The 24,991-nt window shown below is 57.2% G+C and overlaps 1 protein-coding gene across 1 annotated transcript in view; it reads right to left on the bottom strand.

The window, feature by feature from the left end:
• The window catches only part of EFNB1 (ephrin B1), a gene marked incomplete at its 5' end in the record, with an annotated part of 56,135 nt that extends 31,152 nt beyond the window's left edge, over window positions 1-24,983 (bottom strand). Inside the window, one exon of the mRNA XM_026054677.1 lies at window positions 24,886-24,983. Coding sequence (XP_025910462.1) covers window positions 24,886-24,983 — 98 coding nt within the window. The remainder of the gene's footprint in view (window positions 1-24,885) is intronic.
• Between the last annotated feature and the right edge of the window lie 8 nt (window positions 24,984-24,991).

The raw sequence follows: 24,991 nt of genomic DNA, 5'->3' as shown, positions 1-24,991 counted from the left end.
CACCACGGACAAAACAAAACGAGAAGAAAAGGCACCCAGCGGTCCTAACATAAGGAATGCTAAAGAAAACAGGTTGGTATTCCAGATTTTTGGAAAACTGTTAGGGCTAAGGAGAATGGCAAGCAGCGGCGAGCGCTGTGCCAGTGGTGCAGGGTGCCAGGCACACAGCTCCCGCACCTCCATCYGAACAGGATCCTTCAGGGCCGCTCCAGCCCTGCCCTCCTCCTGGGTGACATAGGGTGCTCGTAGGGTGACTCGCAGCACTCTGCACCCTAGCATGGCTGCGGGCACGGTTTTCTGACCAGGATGCTCAAGGAATTAGTGCAGCAAAGATACACACGAACCGGAGCGCGCTGAGGCCCAGAGCCCCAGCTACAGCAAAGACAGCAGCCAACAGAGATCTACGGCACGGGCCGCTGGTTTGTGGCTGCTGACCCACCGATGGACATTAAGGAGCCAAGGACCCCGAGCGCACAGCACCGGCCTCCCGTTCCAGGACTGCAATGTGCRCGTTTGCTATCGCCAACCATTCCTCCTCCTGCCCCTACCCAGCCGCTACCCATCAGCTGCCCACAAACATGCAGCAACTGTTGGGTGGTTGCAAGCCAAGGTCCACATGGACCAGAGCGGGCAAGAAGTGACAGCCAAGGTCACCGCAGAAGCCACTGACGCCTTGCAGGAGGGTCCCTTGCACCCAGAGAGCCGCGCCGTCCCTCCCGTCCCCACGCTTGGCACCGCTCGAGCTGGGCGCTCTTGGGCTAGCATTGTTTCAACAGTTGCTCTTTTAATGCAAATTAGGTGTTCATCCGATACGCTCGTTTAATTTGCAGAAAAGCTGTGAAGTTGATTAGCTGCAGTTGAAACAGGACTGACCACGTGCACGGTCTCCTTAGAAGTCCCAAAGCTTCTGTTACGTGTTAGAGCCGCTTTCTAACTCCGGCCTACACAAAGGCGCTTGTCTGAAGTAGCTTATTTATAACTACACATGGCTAAGCCGCTCCTGCCTCTGTGAAATCGCGACGAGTGATGTCTCTCCAGCTCCGGAGCGGCGAGGAAAGCCAGCCTGGAAGGAGAGCAATGTGTGCACGGCCACCAGGCACGTCCGCCGCGACGCTCGGAGCTTCCCCTGAGCTGGCAAGACCCGCTCTGGGCCACAAATACCCCGGGATCGCTCTGAAAGGCGCAAAGAGGCCGGAGGAAGAACAAGCCTGGCCGAGGAGCCTGCTGCCCAGAACCGGGCCTAGGTCCGAGGCTGATCAAAGCGGCGGCAGGGAAGAAAGCCTGGACAAAAGGTGAATGTTTCCTTTTGTTCTCCTGCCCACTTGGGCTGCTCCCATGCCGCCTTCTCCTCAAAGGAGGAGTTTGCTCTACAGCTCCTGGTTTATGCTGTAACAACAACTGGACAAAGGTGATGGGGACTACAAAAGCGGCTCAACTGCCCACCAAATCAATATCACGAGATAATATCCATTTTCCAAGTGGTGTAAAGGCAGGGAACCCCGGCCAAGGCAAACGCGGCCTCGTGCCAAGGCCATTCAGAGCACTTCTCTGGAGCTTTGAAGCACCATCTCCTGCCAGATTAAAGACTTCTGTCCTGAACAGCAGTAGCAGYGAGCCGCTAGCCTAGTGCAAGCAAAGCAGCATTCAGGCAGCACTTCCTTCTCACGGCCAAGGGGAGCCAGGACGTCCGCCTGCAGCTCGGGCACTTGTCTGCTCTTTAGCGGGGTGACTGCTGATTACCCGGCTCTGAATGGCCGGGACAGGGAGGGCGCACGGCAGAGCTGCGAGAGCCGGGCTCGGCTGCAAGAAAAGCAGACGGGAAAAAAACAATTAAACCGGCTTGTTACTGCTATCACCGTGCAGCAGCCCCTGTATTAAACTGTCCAAAGGATGTTGCACCATGAACCATATGAACAAACAACATTAGTCTGAACTCTGCAAGTTTAAAAAAAAAAAAAAAAAGGCAAAAAAAGGTGACAACTGAGGCAGTTTGGAGATCTAATTTGGGCCAGATCACTCGCACAGGCTGCTACTGCCACCTGCAGCGTTTCCAGCAGCTGCTGAAAGCAGCTCCAGCGGGACTCGCACGCGGAGCGCGGCACCGGGACTCGCGCGCGGAGCATGGCACCGGCCGGGGTGCCGAGTGCATCCCTGGCGAGCAGGAGCAACGCCCTACACGCGGTCCTGCCGCGCCGCGGGAATGGGAAGCGCCGCGGGAACGGGACACAGCAGGGCCCGGAGGCACCAGCTCCGCTGCCCGCGCGTCCCTGCGCTGCCCACAGCGAGCGGGATGACACGTCTGGGCACTTGGTGCTTCTCCAGACCCAAAGCCAAGAGGAGCCCTCTCCCCTGCTGGCGCTCAGGGCACCCCGAGCCCCATCCTGCCCACAGTGGCGATGCCGCCCGCACCAGGCTGAGCTCGTGGCCCCACACRGCACCTGCGCCCAAACACCCACCTCAAAACGCGCTGTTTTTCCAGCACAATAAGCAACAGGGCCCAACAAGAACATTTTTCCACCCCCTCCCCAAGAAAACAAAACCCCGGTATCTTCTCCCCCCGAGCAATACGGCCCGCGCCGCCCCTCAAAGCACAAAGCGGGGCCGAGCTAGGCAAGGCCGGGCACGGCGGCRCGGGCACAAAGGAGCCGCGGGGCGCGCGCCCGGCAATGCGGCCCCCGCTGYGGGCGAGCCGAGAGGCGCCGCAACGCGGGGCCCGACACAGGCTTTGCGTTTGCCTCGGGGGGAGGGGAAGGGCCCCGGCGCCTGACGAGAGCTGACAGACAACTGAACAAAACCATAAGGGCCATGAATGGCAACAGGGCTCTTTAATTGGYGCGGGGACGGGAGGGAAGTGAGACAATGAGGCTCAGCGCGGCGCCCGCGCCAGCCCGYGGCCCCCTTGGCTTTTGCGGCGCCCTCCCGAGCGAGCGGGATCCACACGGGATGGGAGGGCGGGGGGAGGCACCCCAAAAACACCCRAGCAAGGAGGGGAGCCCAGGGAAGCGGCGCACGGGGAGGCTCCTTCGGGGGAGCCCCGGGTCCAAGTGCCACCCCGTCCCCACACACCCCATAGAGACCACTCCGGCCCGGGCGCTTCCCGCSCTCCGCGCGCTCCGGGCTCTCCTTGCAGCAGCGCTGCCAGGAAAAACGGCCAGCGGCCAAGCCCTGCTCACCACCAGGAATTTCAAAAGCTAGAATTCATCAGCGACGGCATGAACCCAAAACCCAAGCCCTGGATGCTCGAGACATTAAATGATCCGACGGAAGCGGCTCAGGTTCCCCGCTTGGCTCCGTTGTTCTGCTCTGCGTTGGTTTGGGGGAGGCCCCGGGGCGCCCGCACCCCTGCTCCAGCTGCAGCCCTGTCCTCTCTCCATTCATCTGGGGACCAGCGAGGGGACAGGTTAAAAGGGAACAAGGTTGGATCAGTGGGGTTCCCACTTCTCCCCTGACCCCACAGGAATAAGACGGAGGAGCGCTTGCTTCCCGCTTCCAAAGCAAAGAATTACTTTGGCATGGGCCGCGCCGGCGGCTGCGCGCCCACTTGGAAAGGGAAAATGGCAGCGGCGCTAATGCGCCCAAGGAAGCCGGAGCGAGAGCTCCCCGCCAAGCCCCGCTCCTTGTGATGCAGATGAATCCCCGGAGAGGAGCGGGCCGAGCTGCCGCCCCGCACAATGGCACGCTGGCGCTGGGCACAGGAAGCCCGAGCCGGGGGGACGGGGACGCGGCCCCGCCGGGGGCCGGGCGGGAGCAGGGAGGCGGCCGCGCGCCTGGCCCAACATCTGACACCCGCCGCGCGGTCACCCGATCTTCCCAGGACCCCTCCTTCGTCCCCCCGTCCTCCCCGCTCGCTGCCGATTCGGCCTGAAAAATTAAGAACTCAAAACAAACACGTAAGGAGATAAAGTTACAGCTTGTGGTTAGTCACTTTGGGGGAAAGGCATCCGCCTCCTCCAYGGGCCTCCGTGTGCACGGTGGTGGCGCGGAGGCCCTGGGGCGCAATGGCACCGCGGCAGCTCGGCGGTCCCGGCGGGACACGGGGACTCCTGGGGAGCCGGCTCCGTGTCCTGCACCTCGGCACAGGCTGCCCGGCTCGTGGTTGCTGGGAGGGCTCCCACTGACTAGCAGTGGCACCAAGGCCAAACCCGTGTCCGCCCTGCGGAGCGGCAGCCGCAGGGGGCTCCAGCAGCTTCCCAGGGAGCCCCTGCTCGCTCCGAGCCAGGGGCACCGCTCAGGTCAAGGGCACCGCTCTCATGGGAGCRTCCCATGGCTCTTCCCGTGCCTGCGGGAGCCACCCTCGCCGTGGCAGCCCTCGTGCCTTCATCCTTCCCAGGAGAGATTCTCGGCATTCCCGGCCAGGGCTGGGCTTCRGCACCTGCGTGCCAGCCACGCTGGCGAGCCGGCCCCGCCAGAGCCGCGGCCACGGCTCGGCACGGGAAGCCGAGCTGCGGTCTGCGAGCTGAACCCTAGCATTAGCGCCCAGGCACCGGGAGGAGAAACCCCCACAAAGGGCAATTACCCCGCGCTCTGCCCCTGCACCAACAGGTCCCGCCGGTTGGGGCACAGCCGCCGGTGGTGGCTCGCAGCCTGCTCGGCGGGAGCGGCGTCACGGCCAGCGCTCCCCTCCTCTGTCTGCGCGGTGACTAACCCTTTTGATCTCTCCCAGATGTGGCAAAACAAGTTTTGTAATTTTGGCTAAGGCTGGAAGGAGCATCTTCCCAGGCAGCCCTAAATCACCGTGTCTCACCGAGCCCGCGTGTCATTACCGGGAACTGGCCTGACTAGCGCCGGCGTTGCAACTTATTAAGCCTTTCTTAACCACTGCATTATAGCAAGTTGCATGCATACAATGTCCGCTGCAGCCGTATAATAACTGCCCCAGTAACCAGGTCACACAATATTCTTAACCTCTGAATCAGCCCTATAATCTTTGCACTGCACTGGGCTATACAGGACTTTCAACCTCTCAAACACCAGCTGCTTTGGATTGGTTAAGGAGAAAAAGCAAGAGATGACTCATAAGAGCACAAAAGTTTTCTTTTTTCCCCATTCTTTTCTCACACACACTCAAAATACCCAAGAGACAACCAAAGACTGGTCAGCCAGTCCCACAAGAAAGCCTCCATCCAGCCTCGGCTTTGCGTCATCCTCCTGAAAGTCCCTCAGCAGGGAGGAAACCTGGCTTTTCCTCTCCAAAACCTCTTTCGAGTGTTGCCTACATTCCTTCAGCATGTTTTGGAGGTCCTACACGCATGTAAAATCCCCAGTCTACTGCATATCAACAGCCTGCAGCAAGGAGAAAGACCCTGCATGAAGGATTCCCAGTGGGAACAGGCTGTGAACCCACCACATTCCCCACAACCTGGCCCGCTCTGCTCCCAGTTGCTCAGGCGAGGGATGCAGGGAGCAGAAAGCATCACTTCACACAGCAAGAAAGGCCAAGAGAGAAGCCAGCAATACACCACGGTGTCATTTTTAAACTCCTCTTCCTGCTGAAAGAGATCTGGCTCCTTCTTGCTTTTATTTTTAGGCTAGATACACATCGAGCTGAACTTTAATAAAATGTACAACCTCCTTTGGGGAATATGGGAAGCAGGAGAGGAACAAGAAAGTCCATTAATTTTGCATGAGGCGCAGATGCTGCCAGAGCCGAAGCTTGGARGGCCGGTGCTCTCCCATCCTCTGCGGCCACCTCCAGGGAGGATGCCGGAGCGCGGCACACGTGCCCTGTCCCCGCAGAGCCGCTCAGGGCACCGCGCTGGGCCCAGCACAACTGCCCATGTCACACCAACGTGCCGACAGCTTCGAGCTCTTCAGTGTGTAAATAAAGAAATTGCTTCTCCTGTTTCACTGCCCTCATTCTTTGGGGATTATTTTAACTAACAGCGAGGCTGCCACCCCAGAACTTTGGTTTCCGTGGGCTCTCTATGGCGCTACAACTGCTATTGCACCATCTATGCAGATCAARCCTTGGAAGCAACCACTGCCGAGGCCTTGCTGCCCATGAAACCCCAGATGCTCCCGAAAAGCCACAGCAGAGCAGAGTATTCCCTCTATTCCCTCCCACCGCCCCATGCACCTTTACTCAAAAAGCCACTGCAAAATTCTGCACAGTGCAAATTTCACCTAAGCTGAGCCCCGGTTTTGCACCAATCAAAATGGGTTGACTGAAAGAGCTCAGCATCAAACAGCTCACTTTGCAGAGGCCCAGGTAGCCAGACCAAAGCTATTGCGACAAAAATTCCTCCCTTGCTAACAAAGGAGCGTATCATCAAAGGAGATCTTTAAAAACAGGCTAAAGAAAGCTCACCCAAACCCGGGAGCAGCCCTTTCTTTAGCAAGGCGAACACCACAAAAATCAACTCTAGACATGTCATTAGAAGCTCCATGTACTCGCTTCCACCTCAATAACAGGCCATGCTGCAGAGCAGCTCGTCTTTCTTTAAGGCAGGATTCGTGACCACAGAGGCAGAAGGAGCTTGCTGGCCTCAGCCCCATCCTAAGCGATTATTTCTATCGAATCACAACAGCTAAGCAAGATTCCTGGCACCATTAGGGTCAGTCTGTGTCATCTCATGCCCAAGACCAGCCTAAGGAGGGCTTTAATCGTTTTACTGCCCTAAAAAGAGCTATATCGCTCCAGACACACTAGGTAGGAGCATAAATCTCAGCCCACTGGCCGGCCTTTCCTCTGCCTTGCTAGGCAAATAGCAAAGGAGTCAAAAGCCACCAGTTCTCTTTGGCGGARCCTTAACTATTTGGTTAAGGGGAGAGGGCAGGAAAGAGGGTGTGAGAGAATGTGTGTGTCTTCACGCTCCAGGAGGACGGCTATTCTCCCGCTCGCGGCCTCCAGCATTCCCGCTCCGCTTCCCCGGGAACCGCGGCCCGGAATGCCTAGATCTCCAACACACCCCATATTCCCATTGCCGGCAAGGATGCCCGCTGGGCGCTAGTGCCCACACACCCCCAGTTCTGGTAGAAGAACCAGCCACCGAGGAGCACGGGGCCCAGGGACGGATCAACAGAGAAAAGCAGAAGCTTTTAAAGCAGCTCCTTGCAAAGAGCCCTGAACACGGCTGGCAAAAAACAGGCAGGACCCAGAGGCGGAAGTGGAAAGAAGGAATCGATTTTTCTTCCAAGAGGCTGCAGAGGAGCCCAAATTGGCCTCTTCCTCTCCCTGCACCAGATGTGCGCAGCTGGCGCGAGCGCCCCAGCCCTGCGGACTGCGAGGCCCCGGCTGCGGCCTCCGTCACCGGACGCCTCYGTGTCCGAGCGCCCGGAGGGCTGAAATCTGCTGTTTGTTCCCTTTTCCAACCTAAAAATAAACTCGCCGTCGGGGCTGGGGGCGCAGCGCGAGCACCCCCAGCTCGTGACGCCTCTCACCTCCGCCCCGGCCGCCCGACGTCCCCAGCGTCCCGCAGCGCTTGCTGCAAAGGGGCCCCCCAATCGCCGCTGCCAGCGCTGCAGCCGCCAGCGCGGGCGCCCAACGAGCAGCCGAGCTGCTGCGGCCACCGCGCCAAGGCCAGGTGCACGGAGGATGCCGCGGGGCTCGGCCGCACGCGCCCTCAAGCGCGCTTCAAACATCCCCCGAAATGCTGAACAAGGAGCTCGAGTGCTCGCAGCAAGTGCGGCTCTGAAAGCAAACACAGATCAAAAGCCCACCTTCCTCCCAACATCTGCACGCGCACAAAGGCCCCGCCGCGGCGGGACGCGCGCCGGGGAAGGAGGTTTGTTTACTGCGCCTTAAAACGGAGACGAAAGAAAAAGCGAGCGAGCACAGAGCAGCCGTTGAAGGAGCACCCAAAGTTTTGTTGTGCAGCTCTTTGAGCGCTGGGCCCCGAAAGGGACCACGCCGCTCCACACAAAGCCCCCATGGCACTTTCCTGGCGGTAGCAGCACCCCAAATTGCCCGTCTCCTCCCCCGCGGGATCCTCAGCCTTCCTCTCCCTTTCAGGCTCCCTCTCACAGCTCATGAAAGGCCCTTTTGAAGGACTCGCAGCCTCCAACAGTTCCAATTTGCATCCAATTACTCCAGATCTGTATAGAAGGCGGCAGCGGAAGGGAACGGCATTCCCGGCGTGCCCGCGAGGAGTGGAGAGCGGGGGGACCCCGGCGCGGGGGGCTCGGCCCCTTGGCACGCAGTTCCCACAGGCGAAGCCTCCAGGCGCGGGGCCCCACACAAGGCTCCAAGGAAGCACCCCGAGCTCCAGCAGGAGCAATCCACGTTCTCAGGCCACCAGGAGCACGCGGCTGGTCTGCAGGTTCCCATCTGGCACACACAGCCTTGGGCATGCTGGTCAGGGCACCAGCGCCCGGCTACACTAACCCGCACGAAACCCTGCTGGAGGGACCCCGGAGATGCCGACCGAAAGGCAGCTCCRTGACGGAGCCAAGGCATGTGGCCAAAGGGAACTCCTTGGCCTCCAAGTTGGCGGTGGGACTGCAAGACAGGCCCTGGAAAATGCCCTTGCCCCAAGCACCCAAGCTTTGGCCAGTACCACCTCGTTGTCCAGGGTCAACCAGCACCCCATAGCACCAACCAGCAACCCTTTTAACAAGTCTTCAGCAAAGCAAACAGAAGTCAAACGTACACCAGGAATAACCAYCGCCAAGCAGTCAGGAGACCTGGGCAGGTAGCACCAGGGAGCAGCGGCCAAGAAGCTCTTTGGCCACGGTTGCGCTGGCAGAAGCTCCATTCCYGAGTTGCTTCCAGAAGCTCCTCAGAGCCATCGGGACACCCCAAAATGCACATGCAGGAAGGCACAAAATCCAACGCTGAAGCAGAACCCAGTGGCGAGCCCATCCGGCCACCAGCCACTGGTGCCACCACTGCCACCAGCCTAGTCACATTAACCGAGGGGTGGACATTAATGCAAACGACTCCAATCTTGTTTTGCATTTGAGGGTTTTTTTTTTTTTAAACTTACTGAGATGGTTGAATACGTTTGTAATGACTGCGACATACTAATTTAGAACTCACCATAGCGTTAACGTTACATTAAGTATTTCTGTCAACCTTGAGGACACACTATGTCTATGTAAGGAATTACACTAGCAATTATAGCTAAAGAGGCATGGAAAATTTCAAAAAATATTTTAATGTATTCAGAAGTGATAACTGACATTCTTATTAGGATTAATCTAATTTTAGTAGAGTCATTTCTATCCTGCTTTTGGATAAAAAATGAATTTCAATTTTAAGACCTGGATAAAAACTGCCATTTTAAAAAGTACTTTTAGAAGTCAACCCGGATGATAAGTGTAATGATAATACAAGAAAGTTTAGCAATAAACCTTTTCCATTCAAGAAGATACTAATTAAACAAAAAGGAAATAGCCGTATTTAGCAAACTGGACAAATTATTTCTGGTCAACATTCTTCAAAACTAGTCATCTTTGTGTCTGTTTTTCAGTTGTAGATAAGACATATAGAAACAGGTTACTTGTTTCTATTTTTTCCAACACTCAATTTCCCAGCCTGGAATGAATTAGTTGAACTAAATTGAGTAGAATAAACCCATATAAAAACATCTTTCTTGCATCCTCAGCAGAGCCTAACATGGTCAAAAACCATATTAATCGCTCCATATTCCTCTTCCAGGTGCCTGACGGTGAATTCACTCAAGTGAGCAGCGTGATATTATTTAAATCTTCATCAGCAAACATATTGCACTTGTTTATTCTAAAATTGAGTTTCAGAGCAGAGCAATGTCGCAGCCTGAAGACAGACAACCAGCTTCCACTTCAGATCCCTGCTCGACACRAATTTCCGAAGCGCGCTTTAGTCTCGGGTAAACCCTTTAAAACAGAATTCTATGCATGCCAATTAATTCCAGCCCACGTCTTTACAAAGAATAGATTTGTTTGACAAACCTGACATCCTTCTGTGATGAAATTACATGTTTAGTTGATAAAGGTAAATGCATAGATGTGCAGACTGCAGCACACTACATTGTGAATAACGAGTCCCGCCACACAATAGCAGTGGAGCACGGCTCGACTGCACTGGGAAATGCATTAAGTGACAAGCAGCAGAAGCCAGGCAGAACCCACCCAAGGAGGACAACGGGACTGCTGAGCACAGAGCGCCTGTTTGCAAGGATCTAGAAGCAAAACCTCAGGACAAGGTTACAGCAGAAGCATGAGCAGAGAGAGGGACAAAGCAACTGGAGAGCTGAGCACTGGAAAACTGGGGTCAGCCTAAGAAGCTCAGAGCCAAGAAAGCGCAGCCTCTACAAACCAGGACACAGGACGTATCCCCGAGCCTRCAGTGCGCACGCAAGCAATGAACTGATGGGAAGCAAGGGCAAGGAAGTGCAAAGTACAGGAATTACTCAAAGATTGGGAAAAAGTAGGAAAAAGGTCAGTCAGTTTAGTTCATCGAAATAATGAAAGAGATTTAACAATCTAGTACCTGTGGGGCACAGAAGCCTCCCTAAACACAGTGCAGAAAAGAAGCAGCTAGAACCAGACTGATCTCAGACACATCCGTATTATTAAAGAAGTCCTACGCGAGGGCAAGCAGGCGTTGAGCAAGCCACCCAGGAAAAGCTGCATTTTCTCCATTTCTTGGGACTCTGGAATAGAGACTGCTTGTCTTTAGGAAAACCCACCACTCGTGCTTTTCTCAGTACTGTTGTACCTGGATGAAATCTAATATTTTTGCATGATCAAGGTCCTCGTCTTTATCTCCAACAGTTGTGGGGAAGAGTCCGTGTGTCTCCCCAACCCATGGCGCAGCCAGATGAGCTGAGGGACCCTTTCGAAGGCAACCAGAGGGGCCAGACACCGTCCCGCAACATCACCCATCCCAACGCTCGCCACCCACCCACGCTGTCAGAGGCAGCTGGAGAGCCCCCAGGTGCTCAGGAGCTTTTCATCTTCAGAACCAGAAAGGCAACCGCTCYAGAAGGCAGGGGATGGAGACCCGCACGACAGGTCTCCACGGCAGCTGCTCGTGGGAGAACTACACATACTGGAAAGATCATCTTGAGGCAACATGAGGGCTGAAGAGCACAGCAGACAAAAGAAGTTTCTACTGGTTCCTTTTCATATTGGGCTAAGAAGAACGCATTTCAAAAGCGTATGTTGTGGGTTACATAAATATTAGAAAATACCTAATAACAACAAAAATAGCACCATCATTTATAGGACTTGGCACCCTGTATCAGTAAGATSATCCTGGAATGGTCTCTTGAATTGTTCCACAGTCCCAGGGTCTTAAATCCTTCCACAGCAGTTGTGCTGCCATGGACAAGCACAGGTAGAACACGAAGATATGGTCATCTCCTTGAAAACACGCTGGGGCTCCAGGACACACAGAGCCCAGGGAGAGGAAGGGAAGCAGGCATGGAAACGCCTTCCACATCTGCTCCCGCTGYCAAGGACACGGAGCCAGGAAGCAGGACACAGGTAAGTCTTCCAGATGGAATTCCTCCAGCTCCCATCACCCAGAGACGCTCCCTCCCCAAGAGCTTCGGTATGTAGGCAAGGCATGGAGCAATTTAAAAATACACGTAACAGGAGTCAAATACCAATAAAAAAAAAATCCACCCCAGACTGATCATTTTATTTTCTACTGACAGTTTCAGCCACAAAGGCCAATAAATCCCGATTACAAATTTTAAAAGTGCTTCCTGCAGACACTTGGACTATCAAGGCAATTGTGGAGTCCTATAACTCCAGTTTTATGATGGTCGTACATGTCAACCTTTCACAGAGACCAGCATTTCAATAAAGATGACCATAAACCTAGATTAGAGATTAAAAGACTGACTCAGAAGTTACGTCAGAGAGAGAAACAAGTTTCCCCACAATTGCCTTGTGATATTTTACCAACTGCTAGGAACAGTTCATTTTTGATGGTTTTATACTAGCAGTAAATTTTCGGACTGTCGACAACTCAGTGTGTAACGACAACAATTTAAGAAAGGTGCCCACATCTTGTTAACGGGGAGGAAAAAAACTCAGTTTGACAGAAGCTGGGAACTGGCATTAACCAAAGGAAAGATCAGAGTCTAACTACGATCATCTGGTGGAAAATTTTCAAGTGTTTCAGTGTAATAGGAAGGGAAGGTCGTATGACAAGGAAAAACAAGCACATCACACAACAGCAATTCCGAGTCAGGGAGCTGCAAGAAGCCAGAGAGCAGGAGCACAGACTCCCCGTTTCGGAGCGGTTTCTCTCGGGGAAGCCGGGCAAAACTGCCTGGCCGCAGGGCAGGGGAGCACCGGGCAGCAACGTGCCCAGGAAGCAGCGGCAGCATCTCCTGCAAGATCACGGCTACATCCCGAAGCAGCACAACACTGAACCGCCTCGGACCTGGAGCTGTCCTGGGAAGAGCTTCATGAACGCACAGCCGCGGCACGCGCTTCCAGCAGGCATTTGGGAGACGCACGGAATAAGGACACGCACGGAATAAGGACAAGCCAAGTGCTAACGGCTCACCAGCAGAATACATAGGAAATGACAGGCCAGTCCTCGCGCTAGCTAATGATTGCTCTAGACAGCACAGAAACACGGACACCGAAATTGCCTGACCTTCCCCGTTCCTCGTGTCTCCCCGCACCCCAGCCTGTCAGCTTGCTCTCCCAGAGAGCTCCTCTGTCCTAATTTCCCTTCTCTCGTCTCCACAAGGTCAGCAGCTGCCAAGGAGAGGCACGTGAGCACGTGGAAGGGTGACGGGGGACCAAGAAGCACCCCCAGATGCCAGGCACGGCGTCTCGCGAGCCCCAAGAGCGGCAGAAAGGGCCAAGGCAAAGGGGCTCCAGCACCACGTGCCCTCTGCAMAGCCCGGCCTGGGCCACCTTCACCCAGGACCAGCTCCTTGAGCTGCTGCTTTATCCCACCAACAACCCTGCTCGTCCTATGGCCCAAAGCAGCTCGAGATGCTCCTTTCTGACTCGCTTCTCTGCTCCCTTCCAGACCTCTGCCTCTCTTGGAGCAGTGGTGCCAACCRCGATGGATATACCTTTTAAATTATGAACACTGTGTTTGCTTTGCTCTTATTTACTGGAAAAACATGCTTCCTTTTAATAAAGGGCCTGCTGGGGGAAGGAAAATGGGGGAAAAAAAAAAGAGCAGAAAGGAAGAATGACTCATGACAATGCCACATCTTCAGCAGCACTCGAGAGCTGTTGAGACAGCGCCAAGGACGAGGGTTGGGATCAYGGAGATCAAAGGAGTGACGGCAGTTTAAACCTGAATCCTCCTCCAGAAGGGGCGAGGTTTGCAGGAGCTGCTCGGAGGAGCGAGGCCGGGATGCAGGCCGAGGCTGCCACAAACGGCTGCTCGGGCTCAAAGGAGCCCGGCTGCTCCTCTTGGACATTTAATGACAGCTTCAACACTTTGAACAAGGCTCTTCCTTCATCATTCTCTTTAGAAGGGGGTGACACWGGATAAACACGGAGCTACTTCAGGMACCTCAAGAGCGGGAGGGCTCTGCCCAGGTCTCACCCTTCTCTTGTCCCCGAGGGCCACAAGCACAAAAAGGAAGTGTCGGGCATGCAGAGTGCGCGTGCTCCTCAAGCCTCAGCGTGAAAATATAAATAAAAATAGCAGCTCCTGCTTGAAACGCAGCTGGTCAACACGGCCACCACCAGGTCCCTAAAGGAAGGAGCCTAGAGGTGACATCCACGGGAGCAGCAGAAGCAGCGAGCGCAGATCCCGAAACGGGGATCACGGATGGGGCTTGAGGCTGGAGAAAGGAGCCAGCTGAGGCCAAGCTCCAGCGCAGGCAGCACCAGAGCCGCTGGAGCGACGGCCCTGAGGAGGAAAGTGCAATTTGTTAAACCAGCCAGACGCCCTTGCCCTTCCTCTTTCGCAAAGCAAAAAAAAGCAAAGCACTTCTCCAAACAAGTGCTAAATTCAAGACATCTGCCGCGGTGCTGGCGTGTCCTGGCGGGACGTCCCCAACCCCTTTTCCATGGGCTTTGTCCCTTGCAGGGACATGGGCCTCGGAGCCACAAGATGCTCCACTGCGGAGCCTTGGGCACATTGGGGAGCCCCAGAGGCACCCAGCAGAAGGGCCCGTGTGCGCCCTGGAAAAGTGCCCTGTCCCTCGGCAAATGAAAGGGCCGGAGCGCAGCACGGAGCCCCCGGCGCGAGGGAAGGCGGCCAGAGCCCTTTCTGCGAGMGAGCGTCCCTCAAAGTCCATCAAAAACCCCATTTACATCAAAATGCACTTCCAGGCATGCTTCAGTTTTACTTCCCGCTTTCATCTCTTTCCACCCTCCTACCCCACCTCTGAGAACTATTGTCTGCCCCACGCTCGCGCAGCTCGCTCCGCTCAGAAGGCCAAGAAAGCTGCCAAAGTTAAAGAAACAGAGCCCAGGGAATAAAGCTCCGAGCTAATCAAGGGGCCGGAATCGCTCCTGGTTTTGCTCCAGCCAGAATCCCTGGCCTTTTTCCTCTTGCCTCCCCGGCAAAGCCTGCGGCAGAGGGGGCCRCGTCCCCAGCGCGGGCACCGAGCGCGACCCGCCTCGGTCACTCCRGCTTTCTGGTCAGGCTCTGGTAGCCACAGATGGGTTTAATGAGCTCTAACAAAAGCCTCAGCACTAGCTTGGGAATTGAGTCCTGCGCCTCGTGCAGAGCCGCGCGCTGCCTCTCCGCCTGCRGCCACGGACCCGGCGAGCGGCCACAGAACGGGTGACAAACGGTGTGTCCGGTGCCACATCCATGCACGGTCACTCATCCCACCTGGTGGGATGAAGCCCAGAGAAACCACATGCCCGTACTCCACGGTAGGCCCCATCCCCAGCACGGTGCTAGGAGGCAGRCTACGCCAAGTGCAAACGCGGTTTAATTCAGGTCTAACTCCCCAAAGCTAAGCCCTAGCAGCACTGAGCAATCCGGACGCTTTCCCCGGCCTCCTGTCCAGTCCCTTTAATGCAGAGCTTTTTTTAGTCCTTCCTTCCCATTGTCGAGCGGCTATTTTTAACCCCGAGCGTTATTTCTCCCTGCGTGACTCCAGTAACTCTCTGGGGACAAGGCGAAATTGCTGAGCTCGTACAYGGCAAAGTGACTCAACTCTCACCTTCACAAGCGCTCCGGAAATCACAGGACCGGTGAATTTTTTCCGTTCGCATTTTCTTTCCTCCTTGCCGCCAAGCTTAGTTAGGACTAAAAGCAAGGGAAATTGCTAATACCTCCGTCCATCAGCAAGCARCACTGCGGCAAGCCATTTTGCTCCCTTTTCCAGTGCCTTTATCACGGGGCTGGACTAACCTCTCTAGCAGCTACCTTGCAAAATAAATTGCACTGCTAGGTCTATTGCCAGGGGAAATCACGGTCGGAGCTACCAGGGTAAAACCGGGCTTATGAATCCAGGCTCTTCTTTGGCAAGCCCAGGGAAGAGGGGAGCAAAGGGAGGGAGCTCAGCAGACCAGGGACGCTCGGCTCCGTGCAAACAGGACACCACGGCGCTCCTCGCTCGCAGCCCRTGGTCCTGCTGCTGCAGAGCAATAATTAACGAGAAGGTCAGCAGCGAAGCACTTGAGGAATCTCCACCTTGAGGAAAGCTTTCCAAAACAACCCACTGTTTGTAAGGGCAACGGCCACCTTCTTCGACTAATTCATGAAGTGCTTAAAAATCCACGCGCTAAACACCCAGATAAGCCCGTGKGCCGCTGCACTGCGCTAGCCAGATGTTTACATTGCTTGGCATTAAAACCCAATAAATAACCTTAAATACTATTGCTAGAGCTGATGCTTTTGACAAGAAAGACAAGATGCCAGAAAAAAAACATTGTGCGGCATAAAACACCCCGAGGCAGCGAGACCTGCAGGGAAGCAGGGGAAAGGAGAGGCAGGATCCTTGGGTCCRGCCTGCAGAAGACAATGGAGGAAGCGCTGCCAATTCTGGATTTCATCACGAGTCCCTCGGCACCCGCTGCCTCACACCACGTCCCGCGCGGGGGCTCGCGGAGAGCGGGAGCCTTCCCGCTCCCACGGAGCGGCCCCGCCATCCGCACACGCGCCGGGAGCCAAAAATCCGCAGCAAAATCCCGAGCCACCTCGTTTGGAGTCGCTCCGAATCGCCCCGTTGCGGGGCTGCCCGGCCCGCGGTGCTCGCCGGAGCTGGCAGCGCTCGGAACGGCCGCGGGCAGCCGGGCCGCGAAGGCAGCGAGCAGCTGCAAGCAATTATCCCACTACTTTTGTATCTGTCACCCTCTCTTAATACTTGTGTAAGGAAACCATTTGTACTATCAACAAATCTCTTTATCTTTAATAAACTAGGAAAGCGATTCTCGCCCCTTCCCCCAACAAAAGGTAGGTGGCAAAGGCTGCTCCGCAGGCGGCTGTGGGGTGAGGTCTCTCCCGCCAGCCCAAAACACCCGAGACGTGGTTGGGTGCACGTAGGAGGACACATGGAGCAAGGTCTGAGACAGAAAACAGCCTGTTTTAGAGAAACTTTGCAGTTTTTCTCCATTTGGGCATGGGTACAAAGCTGCGACGTTCGTGCTTTCTTGCACGTCTTATGACCCACGAACCTTGAACTGCTCTGCAGGAAGGGATTAACTCTTGGGAGCGCCACAGCACAGCCTGGGCACCTCCGCTCGGAGAGGGAAAGCGAGGAATAGCGCAAGGAGTTTGCCCAGCCAGGCAGCGGGAGCCCCAGCACCAACCCTGGCCCTCCCGGATGGATCCAGCTCCGGGTCCTGGGCTCGCTCCCCATGCAGAGGGGCTAACCCAAAATGAAGCTGATGGGACACGCGCTGGGGAGCACCCTGAGAGCCGGCATTGGAGCCGGGAGGCTCCGAGCGCAGCGAAGCCTTCGGGAAGCCTCGCGCCTGCCCTGGCTCTTACGAAACCCGGAGCGCTGCACGAAACCGCGTGCCGTGGGTGGGAGCACCCAGGGCTATAGGAACGGCGCTCCGGGATTCCTGTGTCATACGGGAAAGCACGCGGCACTCCCCACACTGCGCACACCCCGGCAGGAGGCTTTCCCGAGCGATACTGGATAAGCACAAACAACCCGACATAAAGGGGACAATTAGGGAAGCAGCTCCCATCGCTAACCAAGCCTGGATGCAGATCAAAGCCGAGCAAAGCGCGCGAGCTCCTGCCACCATCCGCCAGGCGGTTTGGGGAGCAGAAGCTTGATTYTGGGGAAAGAACACGAAAGATCAGGCCTGTATCCCAGGAAATGCAGCTACTTGAGAAGCAGGCTGGCAGGCACGCCCAGGTTTTCCCGGAGGGAAAGGGCAGGGCGCTGCCGGAGAGCCCCTTGCTCCGGGTGCGGGCGAGGGGCGCAGCGCTCAGGTGGGACGGCAATAGCCCGGGTTTGAGAACAAACATCTGGAGGGGAAAGTCCACCCGCCTCCGGTTCCCGGCACCTCCAAGGCGCTCCCACATCCCCCGCCTTTCCAAGCTCCATACGGAGCATCCRGCTGCTGCGCGGAGCGAGAGGCGCTGGGGCTCCGAGGGCAGCGAGTCCGGCTGCGCTGCGGCACCACGGGGAAGCGCCGCTCACCGAGGCAGCAGCCAGAGCTCCCCTCCCACCACAGGGGAGACTCGCCTTTCTTTTTATTTTTTATTTTTTTAATTCTTATTCTAAAATAATTGACTAATTGGCCGAGCCCCAGCTCTGTGCTCGGAGTGGATTCCAGGTTCGCTCTTGCATGAAACGTTCATTAAATACATGAGAGCAGGAGATTAGGATAAATCAGCGCACCCGGCGAGCCGGAGGAGCCGGGCAGTGCCCGCGGGGCGGCTGTGCCAGGTGGGAACTTCCCATCGCGCCCACAGGGAGGAAGCCCGGAATGAATCCCGCCGCCAGCGCCGCCTCCCCACATTCCCAGCACTGGGAATGCCGCTCCAGGCACCGCGCAGGGGCCCGGATGCCCAGGACCAAACACGGACACGGTCCATCCGTGCCGGGGCTGCAGCAGCTTTGTGTCCCAAGGCRGGAGAGAAAGCGGCTCCGGCCGTGCCCGGAGCTGCTCCCGCTCCTCCGCCTCCCTCTAATCCTCAGCACCAAAGCAGACCCCTTTTAGGGGGAAAAAGCGTAATGCAATACCTGGAAAATTTCTCCCGCCCGCTCCTCGCTGCCAAATTTAAAACATATTTGCTGCTCAGCCTCGAAGAAACGTAACCTGCTGCTCCGTTCCAGCACGGCGCTTCCTCGGCAGCAGCGGAAAACTCGCGGCTTCGCTCCTTGTGCTCCACGGGCCATACCCAGCCCCGGGATGCTCTGCCACGGGATGCTGTGCCTGGGATGCAGGCAGGGGATGGCCCCCARGCTCCGGAGCAGCGGGAGCTCTCCGGAGGTGCACAAGCAGGGGCTGCCGGAGTGGAAAAAGCCAGCAGCGCTCGGCGATGGGTTTAGCAGAGTGGTCGGGGCCGCTAAGAAACCCCGCGCGGTGCCCCGAGTGCTGCAATGCTCCCTGGCCTCCTCCGTGCGCCGGGCGAGCCCCTCGCGGGCCACGGCGCAGAACCCAGCGCCTCCCCTTGCCCAAAGCGCCAGAGCAGCCGCCCCGGCCCCCACGGGCTCCACTTTTGTGCCACGAAGCTCCCGGCCGCACATCAGAGGGAGCKGCAGTGACCAACTAGGAGAGAAAGCGCTGCAAATCCCCGGGATAATGAGCCCGGAGGAGGGGGACGGAGGGCTCTGCCGGCGAGGAGAGCCCTGCTTTATTGGAGAGGCCTAAGAGGGCCATAAATCCAGCAGCTCAAAGGCGGGCCCGGGCCCTTTCAAGTCGCAGGAAGGCCTGGGATGCGTCAGGCGGAGCAGCGTGGCCGGCCCGCAGCGCGGCTCCCCGCRGCACCCTGCCCAGCTCCCTCCCAACGCGCCCTGCTCCGCGCCGGAATTCCGGCCCCCAACTCCCGGAGGGGCCAAGGGCTGGGGGGCCCGGCCTCCCCCTCGCGTCGGGCCGCGTTACTGCAGCCGCAGACAAAGAGCCGGAGCGCCCGCCAAGGCGCTGGCTCCAAAGGAACGAGCCCACCCGGCAGCTCCRCGCGAGCGCCCAGCCATGCCAGAGAGCTGGAAAAGCCTTCCCTGCGTCCCCAGAGCAGGGAGCACACGTGGGACTTGCAGATCTGCTGCCCTTCAGCACTCAGGCAACAGGGCACAGGGCTCTGGCAGCCGCGATCCAGCCCGGACCCATCCCTCGGTCCCCAAGGGGGGCTCCCCATCGCCAGCACTGACCTCCGAAGCGGCACCAGGGCCTGTCCCGCAGCTCCCGGCTGCCCGACAAAGGTTATTTCGGAGCAGCGGGGCCAGGGTTAAAAATAGGCAGCATTTCTGCAGGCAGCTGCCGCGCGGAGCGGCCGGGCAGCTCCGACACCTGAGCGGGTTCCRACGGCCGGGGGCACCGCACGGGAAACGCGAGCGGCTCCGTGCGGGACACAGCGATGCCCGGGGGATGGCCGGGCAGATGGATGGATGGCCGGCCCCGTGCACGGTCCCAACGCCGCGGCGGGGACACGCYGGCTCCCGCGGCAGCTGCTCGGCCTGGGGGACGCGCGGGCTCCTTTTGCAGCCCGCCAGCAGCCCCATCCCCGCTGCCGCTCGCCTTCAGAGGCGGCACTTAAACRCACTTTATAGAACCAAGCGGTATTTACCCAGCTACTGCAAGAGCCACAGCTTCGCAGACGCCTTTTTTTTAAATACATTATTTGTTTTTCTAATTTAACTTAACGCAGCCATTCCCAAAGCCCAAGGTGCTGCAGGCGCTGCCTCCCGGCAGGCCGAGCACCCAGGCAGCTCCAAGGGGCGGCCGAGCACGCGCTCCGGGCCGGGATACTGCTCCTAAACCCCATCGTGCCACCCCGGAAAACCAGCTCCCACGGCGCCCTTCCCGCCTGGAAAACCGGCTCCTCCTCCCAAGGGAAGCGTGAAGGCCGGCGCAGACGGTCCCGCTCGCTTAATCCAAACCAGGCTCCGGAGCTTAGGAAAAGCCCCCCGGCTTCGCCCGGCGCGGGGCACGCGCGCCATCGGATCCGTTACGCTGCCATCTGGACACGCAGCCCCGCCGGGCGGGAAGGGCGGCCCGGCCCGCGCTCCAAACCACGGAGCAGCCAAACGCAGGTTTTAATTAAAAATAAGCATCGCGTTTTCCCCATTTCCCAACTCCTTGCACCGCGGAGCGCTTCATGCACCCACTAGTACGGTAATTAAATTACAGCTGCTCCGACAAGTGTTAGCCCACTGATGCAAAGCTCCAGGCCGGCCATTCCCATCGAAAACGGCTTTCCCGCAAGCACTTTGTCCCTCATAAAAGGCATTAAAAAAAGCAAGGAGACACCAGGCTTCAAACTCAATGCTTGCAGCATTCAATGGGACACCATAATGTCATTAAAGGCAGAATAAAAATACCACAAAGGATTAGACTTTTGTCTGCGCCTGGTTTTTGCCGCTCCCCCCGCCGCCGCCACCACGTTTTTATGCATTTATTTTGGTTCTAGAAAGTTGCTCTGCAGAGCGAGCAGATCCAAGTAAAATTTATACGAGGGAAGGAGAGAAAAGCAGAGCCGAAATGCCCGATTCTTAAAAGCCACATGGATGATGTGTCCCATTTCCCCCACCTCCTTATTAAAATGCTTTCTGGAGAGGCGAATTCCAGCCTGAAATGAATTTTCCAAACCATATTTTATTAGGAATGCTTCCTTTTAATGTTCGGCACAGGAGCCCACCAGGGTCAATATTTCTCCAGAACTGCAGCCGAGGGATTTTGCAGAAGATTTAGCCCGAGTTTTCCGCGCGGCTCCAGCCTCTTTAACAATAGCAGCCCCCGGCCGCAGCCCCCAGCGCTAAGTAGCCAAAGGGCCGATTAAACCATGGCAGCCGCACGCAGCCCCCCCGCCGCAAACGCAGGGAGCCGCTTTCCCCCCTCAGCCCCACGGGCTCAAATCAAAACCACGTTCGCTCACCCAGACCCYGCTAAAGGCTCCGCTCTCGTTCCAGCGGCTCCTGCAAGCGCAGCCGGTTCAGCCCGGACTTGCCCACGGCGCAGGTCTGTGCAAATCACCACCTTTCACGCAGGGAAATCGTTTTCCCCCTTTTTTTTTGGTCCAAGGCACACGTGCTCCGCAGAGGTTTTTCACGGCGCCAGGACAGCAACAACTCCAGTTCTTGCTCTGATTCCCAGCACAAGGAGGGAGTTTCGGAGCATGGTACTGTGGAAAGGGAGCGATGTTTTCAGCAAAGACATCCTTAACTCCTAAAAACACCAGGAAAACATTCCCTCAAATGTTTTACCTGGGTCTTTTTTTACACCAGCACCATTTCTTTCCACCCAAAAACCCMACAGTAACACCCCAAAGTTACAGACTCGCACTCTACGGCAACAACCTGGAGGAAATGGGGGCAGAAAAAATATTTTCACCATTCCCAGCGACCCTATCTAGGCCAAACAGCCCAACACACGACGCTCTTCCCTCCTATCCATCGGAAAATTCCACCTCATGTTATTTTTAAAGGCTTTAGCKCTGTCCTGAAGAACACGAGCACTGAAGGGGGGCTCGCAGGCAAGCGGGCTCCTGCGCAGCCCCCGCGCACGGCGTTTCTCTCCAGCACATCTGCAAAGGGAAAGCAATCCCGGCTAACAAAGAGCACCAGCTTTTGGCAGAGCGGGACACGGATTTTTCTTTTCTTTCTCTCCCTTTTTTTTTTTCTCCTCTCTGTTAAACAGCCTGCAGGTTCCAAGCCTTTATTCCTTTATTTTCAAACTTGCTGGTTCAATCGTATTTGCTGGCAGGAGCAAGAGGAAAGAGGAGACAGAGCACCAAAATCCACCCAACCTGCAAAAAACAGAGGCGAAAGCACCATGGTACAAAGGGAGGGGGGGGGGAGGAAATCAACAGAATTAAAAACAAACAAAAAACAACTCACAAAAAAAAAGAAAACCACAAAAAAGCCCCTCAAAAACACCAAGGCGGCGGCCGTTCCCGGCGCCCCGTGGCCTTCGGCGGCCACCAAGGACACGAGGACCGCGGCTTGGGAAGAGCAGCACGAGGCTCCTCCGGCCGGTCCCGCACCCCGGGTGGCTATCGGCAAAGTCCAGCRGCTCCTGGAGCTTTTCCGGCCACCATCATCACCACGGCACCAAATCCGAGGGTTTCTCCAGCTCAGTGCTCGGGGCTCCGCGGAGCGGGAAGCAGAGCGGGACATGGAGCGGGATGCGGAGCCCGGTGCTGGCTGCTCTGCACGGCAAAGCAGCCGCTTCTCGGGCCCTGCCCTGACCCGCAGCCTCCCGAGCCGGCACCGCTCCGACAGTGACTGGGAATAACCGGGAAAGGGAAAGCAGGAGGCTCGGCCAGGGCCGCCCTGCGGATGCTGGCAAACAACGTGCCCATGCCGTGCCATGAGTAACTCCATGACTTCCTCCTGGAAAACGTCACAGGGAGCCAGAGCAGGACAAGCAGAGCAGGAGAACCAGAGCTCCCAGGTCCGGGGGGTCCAGGGAAGGCAGCACCGGCACCACAGCCACGGGTTTCCCAGCGGAGCAAGGGGAACATCCAAGGGGAGAAGGAAAGCTCCCAGCTGCCCGGCTCGCTATTCCCACGCGCTCCTCCGGCTTTCCCAGCCTCGGCCATTAATAAGAGCRAACTGCACGGAGCCAGGTTGACTTCACGGGGCTCAAGCTTGTCCCTGCCATGGGGTGGAAGCGGGCGAAGGGATCCGGCCGTCCTGCCCGGGCAGCGCCGGCGCCACTGCCAAGCGGTGCCGCCCCGCACGCGGTACCTGCGGGTTGCTCCAGTTCACGCGATGAAGTCAGAGAGATTTCTATCTCTAAGTGCTCTTCTTAAAGCAAAATTAAAAAGAAAAAAAAAAAAAAAGAAAAAAAAAAGGTGGTGGTTTCTGGAACCAATTTGCTTTTTCCTTCTCCCCCTCCCACCTTCGTGCTGACATAGCAGGCTTATAAACACAAAAGATCAATTCCTAAGGGTAAAAGTTGTGGGTTTTCTTTTTTCCTTATTTCCCCTCTCCAAGCTAACAGAGATATCTCCAAAATGGGAGAGGGGGTGGAAATCAGAGMAATCACTGCTTGGGAATCCGCCCGCCACAAGAGACCTTTCCCCGGCTTTTCTAAGGCGCTGGAGCAGAATCCACGAGTTCATGTGCACRTGCAAGTGCCAATAAAGTTGCTCCCTCCCCAAGCAAAAAAATAGCTCGGTTTGAACAAGAGTGTCCAGGTGGAAAACRTGGCCAAGTTGTTTTAGTTTTCCCAGAACCATTTGATTTTTTTTCCTCTTTTCTCTTTACAGGAAGACAGAGGGGAAATAATCAAGATAAAAGCTGGATTTTTTTTTCCAACCTAAGAAGAGAAGGGGATAAGACAAACAAACAGCCTGTGATTTACAAGATAAAGCCCAGCAAGAGGGCTACCAAAAACATCCCCAGATAATCAGTCCCAAAACATCTATCAGTCATTAGTAACCATGTCGAGTGTTTAAAGATCCTTTAAAGCCTCTAGTTACTTTTTAATTCCAGGCATGTTGGAAAAGCGACTTTCATTGTTCGCCTCTCTAAGCTAAGGGCGCAGCTGGGTCCCGGGAGTCGCCCGCATGGATTCCATGCGGAGYGGCCAACGCGGGTTCCAGCGCCAGGTTTCGGCAGGACTTGAGGCAAAGGGGGGCAAGTGCCGGCCCGTTGGGGCCCTCGCGTGCTCCCTTGTCGGCCACCCCCGCACGCGAGCCTCGCTGGGATCCGGATCCTCTCCCGAGCTTTGTCTGTGACCGGACTGGCGCTGCTGGGCTCGGGGAGCGCAGCGAGGGTGTTTACGGCAGCGAGATCCCGGGATGCAGGAGCCCTGGGCGGGGGGCCGCCCGTGCCGGCCTCCCCCGGGAGCACGGCTTCCCATGGGAGGCTCTGAGCGAGTCGGGGTGCCCGAAATTCCCAAACCCGGCCTGGGCACGAAGCAGAGGCCAAGGCCCCGGCGGGTCTCGAGCAACCAACAATCCCAGGGACGGATATTCCCAGAGGCAGAGAAGGAGGAAGGAAGAGCACCTCGCCTTTCACACCAAGAAAAGACCAGACACGTAACCACYAACGTGCCAAGCACTAAAAAAAGCACCTGCTGGATTCCAAAAACAAAATAAAAATATTATATATTCTCCAGTCTTCGGGGCGTTCCTGTAAGCAAGGGCACCTCGAGGAGCTCGGCGCAGCGGCGGSCGGATGAGCAGCCCGGTGGTTCATCGCTCGCACGCAGGGAGCAGCGTTCCTAGAGCTGGGTCTAAGGCGCTGAGCACGCTTGCGCGCTCCGGGTCACCCAAAGCGCCGCGCGCCCGAGGTGCCAGACGGGGCATGATTAAACACAGCCTGGCACCCAAGTTTGCAATCTCTGCTGGCGAGGCCGATCTCTATCCCTGCAGACCAACTCCCAGAGCCAAGGGGAAGGGGAACCCGAGCCAGAGGAGCCGCCCCGGCTGCCGCTCGCAGAGCTCGGGAAGCGGCGGAACGGAGCGATCGGCGCCCAAGTTGCCTTTTGCTCCGGATTTGTCAGCAGGGCCTCGACAAAGGGGCGCGGGGCAGCAGCGGCGCCGCGGGCCGCCCCGTCCAGCGGGGCCGGTCCCTCCGGCAGCCGCGGGGCTCCTCCGCGCAGCCTTCCCCCGAGAACAGAGCCGTTCTGGCCGCGCTCGCGCGCACAGAAGGCGCGGGCTCAGCCCGCTCGCCGCCGCCCCGCGGCCGCTCCGGCACCGGCTTTCGCGGGGAAGAGCGACGAAAGGCACCAAAGCAACCGGCAAAACCTGCCGGGCTCTCGCGTCTCGCACAAAGCAGCCCCGGCTCCCGGCGCTCCGCGGACGAGAAATAAAAAGGGGTTAAAAAATTAAGCCGCAGAGGGGCGCGGGGCAGCCCGGAGCGGGAGGCGGCGGCGCCCGCGCTGCCCCGCGCCGCCGAGGAGCGGCCCCCGGGGCGCCCGCGCCCCCGCGCCCGCACGTACTTGGGGTTGCCGGAGCTCCAGGAGACGGGCTCGAGGCTCTTGGCGAGCGGCGCGGCCAGGCGGCACAGGGCGAGCAGGACGCCCAGCAGCCACCGCCCGCCGCGGG

This window comes from Nothoprocta perdicaria, unplaced genomic scaffold (assembly GCF_003342845.1).
Source record: "Nothoprocta perdicaria isolate Ctin4 unplaced genomic scaffold, notPer1 scaffold_124, whole genome shotgun sequence".
In the NCBI taxonomy this organism is placed as follows: Eukaryota; Metazoa; Chordata; class Aves; order Tinamiformes; family Tinamidae; genus Nothoprocta; species Nothoprocta perdicaria.
This window is presented reverse-complemented; position numbering and strand designations above follow the sequence as displayed.